At 40.3% G+C, this 14330-nt stretch overlaps 1 protein-coding gene across 9 annotated transcripts in view; it reads right to left on the bottom strand.

Annotated features, from left to right (window-relative positions):
* Positions 1–14330, bottom strand: part of LOC128867749 (guanine nucleotide exchange factor DBS-like) — a 117499-nt gene that overhangs the window by 38362 nt on the left and 64807 nt on the right. For all 9 annotated transcript variants that reach the window (XM_054109209.1, XM_054109217.1, XM_054109211.1 and 6 more), the window contains 9 exons: positions 13189–13734; positions 13018–13132; positions 12868–12958; positions 10950–11180; positions 9956–10105; positions 9770–9882; positions 1293–1413; positions 912–1220; positions 634–843 (listed from right to left, as the gene is read on the bottom strand). In XM_054109209.1, the coding sequence (XP_053965184.1) occupies positions 634–843; positions 912–1220; positions 1293–1413; positions 9770–9882; positions 9956–10105; positions 10950–11180; positions 12868–12958; positions 13018–13132; positions 13189–13734 (1886 nt within the window). The remainder of the gene's footprint in view (positions 1–633; positions 844–911; positions 1221–1292; positions 1414–9769; positions 9883–9955; positions 10106–10949; positions 11181–12867; positions 12959–13017; positions 13133–13188; positions 13735–14330) is intronic.

Genomic DNA, 14330 nt, shown 5'->3' with positions numbered 1-14330 from the left:
CACGACAGTTGGTTGTACGTTACCGGAACAACCCGGATTTATATCCGCCCAAGGATTGTCACTTATATTTATAGGGAATGTTTATACTGCTACAACAACAACAACTCCTTTCATCAACTCACTCAGTTTATCTCACCATACAAAAATAATATTGCACCTACTCTGCTTGGACTTCCCCTGGATCTTTCATCTTGAATCGCGTCTTTGATCTATCTTTGCATAGTGGAGATCAGTAGAAATGAAGGAATATATCCATTAAGAAGTTCGAGGGTATACAAAAACTTGCTAGTGTGATGTCAAGCTAACTTCAATCACAGAAAATACATCTTCACATGCTTTGTATTGCCATTTTAAGAAATTCTGGTTTCGTCTTCGAACTCTCGAAATATCAAAAGTTTCATAGACCGAGAAAGCGTTAGAATGGTATACATTTTCTCGGGTATATCGCTACTAAAATTGGCTGAAAGTTTTTTATCATGGACATCAGGCCAATCGTTTTATATAGCTACAAAAATTTTATTAAATTATTTTAACAAATTGAAAAATCCAAAAGATCTTATGTAATTCTTTAATACTTTGCTCAAAACACGCTGCAAAAGACTATTTATCAAATATTCTTTAAAAGTCACTTACTTGTGATACTAGTGCTTTGGTTTCAGGTGTTGTACTCTCCAGGAAGATTTTCTTAAATTCACTTGGACTAGATAATTTAAATTCCGCTGCCGAAGCAATGAACGTCTGTATCTCTTGTAAGCTTTGTTCGGCAATTTCCGGCGAAGCAGAACATTTCTCGATGCGCTGTGAAGCCAATAGCTCAACACCGTTGGCGCACCATTGATTAGCCTAAGTAGAAATAGCCATCACATAAATATTTATTTATATATTTAATGAAAGACTTTTCTGGCACATACCTTTTCTACTCTCTCCATTAGTTCGCGATTCTTAGCAAGTATCTCTAGACGCTTGCACAAACGCTCCGATATAATATCGCACACTCTTTGCAATTCATCACACTTTGGCTGCACAATTTCCCACGGATAGACACCGCGTACACCGAGCAGCTGCTGTCCGGCGCTAATCACCTCGCCCGCACGCTCGATATCCACCTGACTGAGTTGTTGATAGTGTTGTGTATCGGCCATTAGAGTGTCAACGCGTTCGACACTTTCGCCAATTTCGGTCATCTCAGCGACACATTTCAGGTGGGCATCGAAAATGGTCTGCAACAAGGATGAAAGTTGGAATAGTGGAAATTAAAAATGCACCAAAAAAAAAAAATTATCAAAGCTTACTTGCAGCTCACGAAAGTCCTGCTCGAAGCGCCGCAAATCCAGGCACTGTTGCAGCCGATTACGATGCGTGCGCCAGAATTCATCGAAACGTCGTTCTGTCTCCTCCAGCTGTACCAGCAGTCTACGATAATCGCGACAATCATCAAAATGTTGCGGTTTTTTGAATTTATATTGTTGGTGATAGATTATTTGATGAGGTGGACGATTGCTAGTGTTCCCTGCACTGGGTCTGCACGTGAGTTCATTGACACAAACAATGCCAGGTATTGCAATTTTGCAGGATTTAATTCAATTTATAAATTATCAAAAGAAAATCATAATTGTTTTTTTTTTTTTTAATGGAACAGATTTAATGTTGATTGTATATTTTGAAGAGATTGAAATATTTTTTTTGTGTGGCGAGTGGAGCGAAAAAGAGAGACAAGAGAACACAATAATGCTTATGAGAACGATGACAGAGAAATGGGCTAGTGAGTTGCTCTGCATTTTGTGGAAGGAAACTTAATAAGTTATCGAATGTTAGGGTGGCAATTTTGTGGTGCGGGTGTAATTTTGTTTTTACTGTTTTCCGTGTGTGTGCTTGTGTTCTTTTTCTTTTTTTTTGGATTGGCCGATTAGAAATAAAATTTCAACATTTTAAACTGCAAAAAAAGTATAGTTTTGGTGTATGGCATTGTTGTTGTATGTACAAATGATTTTTCAAAAAATAGGTATATCCACATTCTTTTGGGTGGCTTAAATGCTTTATACAAAATGCGCAAAATTAATCATCCAATATTGTTTCTGAATAACTGTTTTACTAAGTAAAAACAAAAATTTTGAGTGATGGAAATCTTTATTTTGACCTTTAAGCGCTCTATTGGTTGTGTGTTTGTATACAGCAGCTGTCCAGTACACAATTGTCAAATATAATTGAGATCCTCTTCTATTTGCAAGAATTATAGATTTTCCGATAGGGTGATTAATTTTGCGCCACCTTTTAAAATTTTTTTACTGATTTATAGATTTGGTTTAGAATGCAAATAATATACATATATAAAATATTGTGGTTGCTGTTGCTCGTATTTGGTGCAGATGTCATGTTGTGGCATGTCTGTATGTATGTAAGTATCTATGTACAGGTGTATTTGATTAAAATTATTATTGGCATTAATTTTTACTGCTATTCATTGCTGCGTAGATTTTATTTCATATAATGGCCTTTAGTCATTACAAAATCGTTACAAAATGTAAATTTATGGGCATTTTATAGGTTTTTCTCCATCTCACAAAAACAAAAAAAAATTTATAAAAATCTTATACCTAATAAAATACCGGACTAGTGAACACAGGATGTGAATATATATATTTTCAACGAACATGCAACATTTATGTAATGGAAAATTACTTACATAATAAATATGATATTAGATGAAATAAAAAGTTTTCAACATTTTTCCGTTTTTTCTCGAAGTAAAAATTTAAATATTTATAATTCTTCTTGCACAGCTGATTCCAAACAGTTTTGTGACTAATATTCAATTCTTGCGTCAGGTAATACATAAGTGTTCACATGTCAGTGCGACTCGCCGATATCCAGGATTTTATCAACATTTTCAACGTCTGGCCTACCCGAATAGAATCATTGGTATTCCTCAAGGCGAATTCATATAGTAGCAGGTGACTTCGGTAGAGCAGCAACCACATTTATTATTATTTCCTATGGGACAAAGGAGCAACAAAGGGCACAGTTTCCGTCATCAAGTTGTTTTATAGTATATAGGTATACATAGATACGAGTAGGTGACCGCTTTCGATTCTGGTGCTAGAGCTGCCAACAGATCCTCTACACAGGAGTCCAGTTGCCTCGGTGGAAACATGACACATTTGCATGTATTTTATTTTTGCAAATAGGTGGTTTGAGTGTCAAAATTTCAATTTCATTTTGACATTGAAACTAATAAATTCCAAGTGCATAGTGCCAAGTGGAATTTGTTAGTTTCAATGTCAAATGCCATTTTTTTACTACGAGTATCTGCTCCAGTTTTTTACCTTGCTCGTAGTGGTATTGAGGAATGCATATATTTTTTCCCATCCCTTTTGGAACGTGGTAACACCTGGCTGCACCAAGCACAAAACTGTCAAAGAAATTTTTTAAAGCATATCCTCATCAGCAAATCGTCCCTTGGTTTGACTCGTTGCAATGTGTACACTGAAGAAATTTTGCGGAAAAATGTCAGAACTTTGTACTTCACCTATATTTATTTATAATTTTTTTTTGTGATAAACACCAACAACAACTGCAACCACAATATCAAAAATTAAGCTTTTTCTTTTTATCTATTCTTACACACACAAAAAATTAAAATTAACGATGAACACAAGTGAATACTCATAGACAGTAACTGAAGCTAAGCTTTTGTGTTTTCACATGCAATTAACTGAAGTATTAAATTTACATATAAAATTTTAAAACCAATTATACAATAATACAACTAAAAAGTTTTGTGACTGAAAAATGTAGATATGTATGTAGGCATTTGTGTAGATACAAATAAGAAGTCTGATTTGAATTTTCGCTTAACAAATGGAGTCGATGACAGATTTTCTGGAAAGTCATGAAAAACGGACTACCAAATGTAGATTCTTAGAAGAAGCCTAACTTTTACCAAGCATTAATGACATACAATGAACTTTCTTAACACATTGAGTGCCAAGATGCAAGTTTTTGTACGAATCCTAATATTTGTTGGAGTGCGACTACACACGAAAGCGTATGCGAAGAGTAGTTTCACTTCATTCCCATGGCAGCCGGTTCTACGTTACCGGAATGACTCGGGTTTTTCCCGATCAAGGGCTGCCGCCCCAGTACACTAGCCCTGTCTAGTGTATCGTATATCACCCCACCCCTTACGTCACAGGAGCAAACTCCCGCAGCTAACCTGCTCCAAATACTTCTCCTCAGGGCTGGAGTCGAATCCAACCCTGGGCCAGAGGTATTCTACTGCTGCGTCTGCCATCAACGGCTCCACCCGAACTCCACCTCGGTTAGGTGCAATAAGTGCAACGGGTGGAGCCACCTTAAGACCTGCTCAGGCCTTAAGTCGCACAGGGAGTGGTCCACACGGTATGTGGCCACGTGTTGCTCCCGCCAACAGGCGTCTGATGCCTCCACGGCTACCACACCCCCTGATAGGCCGGCACTACCAACCGCCACCACAACCCACACCTCCACGGTGAGGAGCCTATCGGAGCAACACAACTCCCCTTTAACCCCTCCCATCCCTTCCTGCTCCAACCCCAGTGCGGGGACAAACCAGCAGCTCCTGGTCCCCCGTACAGTCTGTTCCGTGTGTCAGACCGTAATACCTCGGAATCTGGTATCAGTCCAGTGCAATTCCTGCAATGGCTGGTGCCATTTTCGGAGATGTTCCGGCCTGCGCACCACCCGTGAGTGGACAACTGCCTACGTTGCCCCCTGCTGCAGAGCTCTGCACCCACTACCTCCCCCGGAGGAGCGGCCGCCCACCACCATCAGGCCGCAACAACCACAGTGGATTGCACAGCAGGTCCAACGTAGACAACCCCACGCGTCCCTCACCCCCCGGATTACACTGACCTCACCGAGAAGCTTCAAGCTTCTCCAGTTTAACTGCGACGGACTTACGAGTAAGGTCGACGAGATAGTCGACTTTATGAACCGGCACAGTATCAAGATAGCTGCGGTCCAAGAAACAAAGTTGCACGCTAGGTCATCTCTGATCACCAGGGATGGCTATAACGTGCACAGACATGATCGCGAGCGAGACAACGGTGGTGGCCTAGCGTTTATAGTCCACCACACTGTGCAGTATCGTCTTATCGATGAAGGAATCGACCCCAGGGACAGCACCTTAGAATGTCAAGGCATAGCTGTCCGGTCAGGCGATTCCGAGCTCGAAATTCTTAATATATACATACCCCCTGTCACCTGCTGCCCGGCAGGATATCACCCTGATATAGGTGCGCTCATCAGAGGTGAAAACCGATTGGTTGTAGGTGACTTCAATGCGCATCACGATCTCTGGCATTCAAGCCTGCCAAATGATCGTAGGGGACAGCAATTGGCAGAGCAGATAGACGACTCGACATTCAGCACAGTGAACGACGACGCCCCCACCAGGGTAGTGGGCAATTGTAGCAGCTCGCCTGACCTAACAATAGCTAGCGCGGGTCTGATAAATAGCATAACGTGGCGACCTATGCTATCGCTTGCATCAGACCACTTGCCCATTATCGTCTCGATCGAGATACCTGCCGATTTCGTTTCCGCGAATCACCGGTCCTATTTTAACTTTATAAAAGCTAATTGGGCCGGTTTCACGGAATTCACCGAGGACACCTTCGCCGCTCTTCCCATCCCCACTGATGTGCGCGTCGGCGAACGCGCATTCCGCAAGGTGCTCACAGCTGCTGCGGCTCGCTTCATCCCAGCTGGATGTTATAAGGACATCCGTCCCCACTTCCCAGCAGAAGCAGCCAGTTTAGCAAACGAGCGTGACCACCTACGCCAGGCCGATCCCGGGGATCCCCGCATAAGGGATCTCAATTTGGAGATCCGGCAACTGGTAAATCAACATAAGCGGACCAAATGGGTTGAGCACCTGAAGACCTGTAACCTCACCTCCGGAGTGAGTAAGCTCTGGTCCACCGTTAGGTCCCTGTCGAACCCGACGAAACACAACGACAAGGTGGCTATCACCTTCAACGGTTGTACTTCGTCGGACCCGAAGAGATGCGCGAGCTATTTTAGCCGGCTGTTTACACTGCATCCTCCGGGCGACAGAACCAAACGTCGTGTTACCAGAAGGCTGCACAAACTGACGAACGACAGTGCGCCACTTACTTTCTCCGGTGATGAGGTTCAGGGGGCCATCAACAAGTCGAAATCATCGAAAGCCATTGGCCCTGACGGACTTAACGCGCTGATGCTGAAGCATCTGGGACCCCTGGGAGTAGGATACCTCACAAGGGTCTTCAATTTGTCTCTGGCCACTCTCATCATCCCTGACAAGTGGAAAGCAGGGAGAGTGGTCCCACTATTGAAACCTGGGAAACCCGCAAACCAAGGGGAGTCTTATCGGCCGATAACTCTCCTTTCCCCAGTAGTGAAGACACTTGAAGCCCTCCTACTCCCACTCTTCACGACCCACCTGACCCCAGCCCCACATCAGCACGGATTCCGACGAGTGCACAGCACCACCACGGCGCTCACCGCCATAAACGCCCAGATAAATCGCGGGCTTAACCAAAACCGCCCCTGCGAGAGGACTGTCCTAGTAGCGTTGGACCTAAAGAAGGCTTTCGATACAGTCAGCCATTCCACGCTACTAGATGATATTTATCAGTCGACACTCCCGCCAGGGCTGAAGAGGTGGTCCGCGAACTACCTGAGCGGTCGGCACTCGTCAGTGATTTTTCGAGATCAAATGTCAAAGCAGAGGAAGATTAAGCAAGGCGTACCGCAGGGTGGTGTCCTTTCACCCTTGCTTTTTAACTTCTACATCTCGAAGCTCCCCCAACCACCAGCGGGAGTTTCCCTGATCTCATACGCTGACGACTGCACGATAATGGCGTCGGGCAATGACATCGATGGCTAAAAGTCGACGATACACCAATTCCGACTGTGAATAACCCCAAAATTTTGGGTGTAACCTTTGACAGCTTGCTCTCCTTCTCTGCGCACACAACCGCAATTGCCACTAAAGTCCAAAATCGCAACAAGGTCCTCAAATCGCTGGCCGGCAGCACTTGGGGCAAGGACAAAGAACTGTTGCTTTCGACATTTAAGGCAATTGGCCGGCCGGTTCTAAACTATGCTGCGCCTGTCTGGTCGCCTGGTACTAGTGATTCGCAGAGGATAAAGCTTCAGACATGTCAGAATACCGCCATTCGGACAGCGACCGGGTGCCTCCTGATGTCACCCATACAACACCTGCACAACGAGGCACAAATGCTCCCAGTCGCGGAGCACAACAAATTGCTCAGCAAGCAGTTCCTGCTGGGGTGTTACCGCAGGTTTCACCCCTGCAGACACCTGCTTGAGCCTGAGCCGCCTCCCAGGCACGTCAGGAGACACCTCCTCGACTACGCTGACGAACTCCAGGACAAAACTGACCGAGACCTACTGGACCGGACAGTATTCAGACAGTCAATAAACGACATTCACCGGGAGTCCGTTACCACCTTCATGAACTCCCGTCCCGTGAATGCCGTAATCGGAGTCCAACCACCACCCATTGCAGATGAAGAGCTCCAGCTTCCCCGTGAGACTCGTGTAACATTGGCACAATTGCGTTCTGGATATTGTAGCAGGTTAAACTCCTACTTATCCAGAATTGACCCCGACATACCAAACACATGTCCGGCATGTGAAGGTACCCCGCACGACACTAACCACCTCTTCACATGCCCCCTTAATCAGACTCATCTAACCCCCCTCTCCCTCTGGACCCAACCCGTCGAAACAGCATGTTTCCTGGGCCTACCCCTAGATGAGCTAGACGAAGACGACAGATGATATACCTACACTGACAGGGCTAACTATGCTGTTAAAGCAACAACAACAACAAGTAGTTTCACTTTTGATCTTATCATGCGCTTCCGTGCTACACTATGTTCACATAATTTTTTTATGTTTTTAGAGTAGGCTTATAAAGGGTTTTCCAATACAGGTTACAGGTCAATGGATTGCGCTATCGAGAGATGAGTAATGATTTTTTATGGCCGGAATTGGATGATATTGATCTGAACAACGCTTATTTTCAACAAGACGGCGCTACGTGCCACACAAGCAACGAAACCATTGATCTTTTACGGGAAAAGTTTTATTTGCAAAAAATGTAGGTCCAATTTTCAGAGTACAATGATGATTTTTATGATTCCAGTTTGGCCATACCGGGTCAAAAACGTACGCAACAAAGTTATGAAACAAAATATAAAGAACGAGGCAGACAGGATACCGCTCAGAAATCAATATTTCGCGCTTTATTTACCTTAATAGCGTCATAACGCAGTAGCGTCATAATGCGCAATTTCGAGCAAACGTCTAAAAAGTGGTCAATTTACTAGGCATGCCACCCTAAGTAAAGATAAATACATATTTTCATCCAATGAGGTGCTTCGCTTAGATATCGCTATGCATTTTTTACAAGGCATTAAAGATGGCTTATGGTAATTTCTATACAATTATCAATTTTTTTTGACACTTTTACAACAACTGAGCGACTTTCACACTACTTTTTAAGTATTTTTGTTATGGTCAAATCCTAGGCTTCACACTCAATGCGTTAAGTGCTTAAGTGTTAAGAAATCACCCCATATTCGACCTCTTTCCAATATGTTGTTTGTTCAAACAGTATCTAGTAAGATAAAATATAAAGATCATTTTGTTTAAAACGGACGTACAACATAAAATCATAATTTCAGAAGCTGTTGTTTTTTTAAAAACGTATGTCTTTTACAAATTGACTTTGACAAGAAGTACAATTTGCATTCGGTCCTACTTTTTGAAGAAGAAATTCATCGCTTTATAAACGCATTGTATAACGGATTGATAAAGATTTTTCTCCTGCTCTCAAACATAATAAGTTTGGATCACTTCAGTAAAATATCATATATGTATGTATATATACGAGTATATATATATAATTGGCGCGTACACCCCTTTTGCGTGTTTGGCCGAGCTTCTCCTCCTATTTGTGGTGTGCGTTTTGATGTTGTTCCACAAATGGAGGGACTTAAAGTTTCAAGCCGACTTCGAACGGCAGATATTTTTATGAAGAGCTTTTGCATGGCAGAATTTATGAGGAGCACTTTCATGGCAGTAAAATATCATACCGAGTACAAATATTTCTATTTTACATTTTGTGTTTTAAATACTAAAATTGTACATTTTGTTGTATAGTTTTACAGTTTGTTCCAATATTATAATAATTACTATTATAAAAGTGTAGTCAAAAAATATTTGTGTAGAACTCATACACTTAAAAATTATTTTATGATTTTTCCTTTTAAAAAGAATACCAACAACATTTTATCGTATCGCCGTTAATTTACAATTACAAGTAAAATTCAAAATCTCTTTACAAAACCAGTGCAGAGCTAGATATACATATGTATGTTACGCAAAATAATATCATACCATAGAAAAAGTTAAGAAAGTGAATTAAAAACAATTAAAAAGGATACATAATATGATATATATACTTTTTTTTTGGCTTGCCACTACCAAAAGATTCAATGAAAGGAAATCCAAGGATGACCGTTGGTTAAAGGAATATTTGTGGGAATTACTTATTAGTTAGGAAGGAAAATTTTAAATTATACAAATTGTTTCAGAAAATAACGTAGCGGAATAAATTGCTATGTACTCATTTGAAAGCAAAGAAAGCACCAAAGAGTAAAATAGAGAATGGTAGAACGGCGTTTAGGTGAGATAAATAAGTTAGAAAATTTACCGCTCTATTGCGCTAACATTGCCGGTGCGCTCTGAGAATTCCTTAATTTCTTCATTGCCTTTGATATTATTCAGCAAAGTTTCGCCATGTTTGGCAGCGGCCAAAATCTCTTCCTGCGTTTTAGAGAAAAATTAATAGACTTTAGTACAGAAAAATGCAAACTAATTAAGAATTTGGGGAAAAAACCTTTAGACGTTCATAATCGCTGCCTTGTACATCGATTAGTTTTTGTGTGGCCTCCACAGAGTTGGGAAATTCTGTGTCGTGTATGGTTTGTATGAAAATATCCAATTCAGTAGAGACTTGGTGCGTGAGACTAGAGAACTTCTCAAGTGACTGTGAAAGGAAGGAAATATTAAATATATTTTTTATTTAAAAACACATTTTCGGACACCCGTTGACAGCTAATTGAAACGCGCTATTTTTAACAATTTTTAGTACTTTTCATTTGTTTTCATTAATTCATTAATTTTTTATAAAAAATATTATACCATATGAATCAAAGTTTGAAACTTTCTATAAAGATTTACAAAATTCGACAAATTTACATTTCAAATTTTTTTAACAGAATTAGAAAAAAAAATCGGGTACAAAGCTTTGTTACCGACTAAATTTTAATATTGAAGAGCAAGATTGATGTTACTCAAAATTTTCGTTGAGTTTTTTAAATTGTGTTTTCACTGAGATTTTGCTCATTTTCTGCAAGTAACGAATGCAAGAAAATGCGTAAAGCCATCAAGGAAAAAAATTATCGAAAACCAGCGAGAATCTTGAGCCAGTTGGAACTTGCCTCTTATTGTACTAAAATTTGACTCTTATTGGTGTAGCCAAATTCTTTTTCAAAGTACTGATTCAAAAGATGAAATTTTGATGACAATTGTCGAAGTTTTAGCCAAATTAAATATTTCTAAAAATTCTGAATAAAAAGCTGACATTTTAATAATTGTCAAATTTTTAGCCAAAAAGTCTGAAATTTTAAAATAAAAAAAAAAATGACATTAAAAAGTCTGAAATTTTGATAACTTGTCGAATTTTTATACTCCTTAAATCTTTTGCTATATTTGTTGTAGAATGAACTATGTTTCCATAAATAATACATGAATATTAAAAAAAGTACAATAGTCAAAATATCGTGTTTCTAATTAGCTGTCCACGCCTGTATGTTTTATTCGTCACTTACTATCCGCTGCTGTATCCACTCGTGATGTGAGTAAATTAGCGTTCCACCCATTTCGATTGTGAGCTGACTTTTATCTATGTACTCGTGCAGATCACTAAGCGCCGAACAGATCACCAGACGAAAGCGATATTCGTCTTTTGAAAATTTTGTGCTTACTTCGGATATGGCTTTTTGGAAGAGGCCCGATGGCCGCAGCACATACACCACATGCACAATGCCGGGGAAGTAGATCTGCGAAAAGTTTGGAGAGTGAAATGTTAGACATATTTACATACATAATAAATCTTGTATTTGACTAACTTAAAAGAGAGACCTACAATTTTACACGTATATATAAAAAAGAAAATAGTTTTCCTTCAAGGTGAAACGGAAGTCATATCGCATTAGCTTCCCAAAAGTTTGTAGAGAATCGGCCGTTAAGCCGTTTAAGCCTTTACATTTTTTTGCCAATAAAATGTGTAGTTAAAACTCTTCTTGTAAAAATTCTGATTGCATCTCGCTCTTCTTAATTAGGGTGCATTTATGTTAGAGCTGCGATAAAAGTGTATATCTCAGTACGATTTTAGAGTTTGAAGGCGAGGCAATCGAAAACATTTGAGACTTCGAAGAAAATATGTGTTTGCTGCCTCAGGTACCACTTCTCAGGGCGCCTGAGAATTCCCAGCTAACCGGAATGAAAAAAGGCAAAAATTCTACGAATTTCATTACCCGAAAATTTTGAGTAAAATTTGTTGATTTTTTATAAATTCTGTACACATTTTGAAGCTTTGGAGGGGAAAAAAATTCACTTATTAAGACTTATTCTTCTTCTTGATTGGCGCGATAGCCGCTTACGCGAGGTTAACAAAGCGCACCAGTTGTTTCTTTCTCATGCGAACCGGCGCCAGTTGAATACACCAAGTGAATCCAAGTCCTTCGCCACCTGATCTTTCCTACGCAGAGGAGGCATTCCTCTTCCTCTGCTACCACCAGCTGGTATCCCATCGATGCTTTCAGAGCCGGAGCGTTTGTTTCCATTCGGACGACATAACCAGCCAACGGAGCCGCTGGATCTTTATTCGCTGCGCTATGTCTATATCATCGTAAAGTTCATACAGCTCATTGTAAAGGTTCCAAAATCTTGCGCAAAATCTTTCTCTCAAACATTCCAAGCGCCGCTTCATCGGATGTTGTCATCGTCCACGTTTCTGCGCCAAAAGATAGAACGGGCAAGAGAGATTTTCCAAGGCTGACATTGTTGTTGGTGTTAATGCTGGTTCCTAGATAAACGAAGTCTCTCACAACCTTGAAGTTCTAACTGCCAGCAGTAATGTGGGTGGTGATACACGAGTGCGCCGACAGTTTGTTTGATGACAGGAGGTACTTCATTTTGTCCTCGTCACCACGAGACCCATTCGCTTTGCTTCTTTATCCAGTTTGGAAAAGGCAGAAGGAAGTTCTGCGGCTCGCACGAACTTTTCTAGCATCAGGTTAAAGAAGTTACACGACAGCGAGTCCCCCTGTCTGAAGCCTCGTTTGGTATTATTATTATTAAGACTTCATTTCACCTATAAAAGACTGCTGACCAGGGAAATTTTATAGGAATTCTTACTTGCTAATTCCACATATCTAAGTGCTCTGATCATTTGTGGCTTTCGTCTTGATGTTGTTCCACAAATGGAGTGACCTACAGTTTCAAGCCGACTCCGATCGGGAGATACTTTTTCTGAGGAGGAGAAATACACTTGGAGTTTTACCATTGCCTGCCGAGGAGCGGCCTACATAAATGAATATTCATTGTGGAAATTGTAGATATTTTCGATTGTCTTTTGAGAGTTTCTAAATTTTCAATTTTTCGAAAGCGCTATTTAAGACTAATACACAATAATTTATTTTTATATATACTTGTAAATGAATAAGCCTTGCATACGCATATTACCGATATCCTCTGTAGAGCTGTTTTGACCGACGTCCATTTGTCTTTCCGTCGATCGATGATTAGCTGAAAGCCCAAATCGGTATCTTGCAGCCTGTAAGTACATAAAATTATTAATTTATGCATCAATAGATATTTTTTTCTGAATCTTACGATGGCACTGATGTGAGATATAGAATTAATTTCTGATAATCCGCCTCCTCCAACAAATGGAAATTGTTATTATCGGGAAAAATTATGAGCGGACAACCGCCATGTGAGCGACCACCTAAAAAATTTAAATTCTTAGTGAAATTATAGCAACATACTGCTTACACTATGTACCCGTTATGATGGCATGTTGCGGATGTAGCAGATCAGCAACATCGGCTATATTGAGCACACCTTCACCACTCATAGCAGCTGCCGCCGCTGCTGGGCTAATGTGTTCCAAAAGCGAGTTTATGCACTCAGCTGGCGGTAATTGTTGTTGCTGAGTTTGTTGTATTTGCGGTCGTAATGTTACCAACGCTTCTGTTGCATATGAAACACTCTGTGCTGTTGATGGTTGATTGCTGTTAATTCCGCTGTTACTGTTAACTGTTGTACTTTGCTGTTGTGTTGTCGCTTTTGTTGGTGTTGCTGCTCTGTGCGCCGGTGTTGTGTTATTGCTTGATATGCTACCGGCACGTTGTAAATGTTGCTGTGTGCTATTTGTGCTAGTCGTACTCGCGAGCATCGACTGATGTAGTACTGTTTGTATTGAGGCGCCACTACTCACAGATGTTTGAGATTCGAGCATATGTTGATTAATTAATTGGTGTTGGCGTTGTTGTGAGGCGCTCATCACAATTGCCTGCGACTCGGCGAGTACACTCTCAACGTCATTGTCTGTAAAGAGTATCAGGGAAAGTGCGGGATTTCATGTTAATAAAAAGATATACAGATAGCAAAGCTGTTTAAGGGAAATAATTTACAACTAGTTCACAGAAATATTTTTAGATTGTGTTAACAAAATACCGGACAATATTTGCATGTATTTAAGGTTTGAAGAAATACTCCGTACTTTTTTTAGATAACTGAGTGATTTTCTTTTTTTTGCAAAAATTTTACCTTTAAAAGTTATTAAATAATTAAAAGGGCGGACGTTTAACACTGTCAGAGTTATGTGCTATTTTACCATTTTGTGCACTGTTATGTTGCTTTGTTTGTATAATGACTAATTAGGTTGTAAACGAATCAAGTTCGTTTTCTAGTGTTACAGGTGAGAAACTACAAACGGATATTTCTGGCCTATGCTTGATGGCAATGGGTGAATGTTTTCTAAAACTTAGCTTGGCACGTTTATGATAATATAATATAATAACAATAATAATCGGTGTTTAATTGTTTCGGTATATTCCTCCTTAATTATATAAGACATCCATACATAGCTGGGTAACGGAAATTGAAAGTTGAGCCCGGGAGGCATCTACTGTTCTATAAGA

The sequence above is a fragment of the Anastrepha ludens genome, chromosome 6 (genome assembly GCF_028408465.1).
Source record: "Anastrepha ludens isolate Willacy chromosome 6, idAnaLude1.1, whole genome shotgun sequence".
Classification (NCBI taxonomy): domain Eukaryota; kingdom Metazoa; phylum Arthropoda; class Insecta; order Diptera; family Tephritidae; genus Anastrepha; species Anastrepha ludens.
The sequence above is the reverse complement of the archived record's forward strand: the minus strand, read 5'-3'. Positions and strand labels throughout refer to the sequence as shown.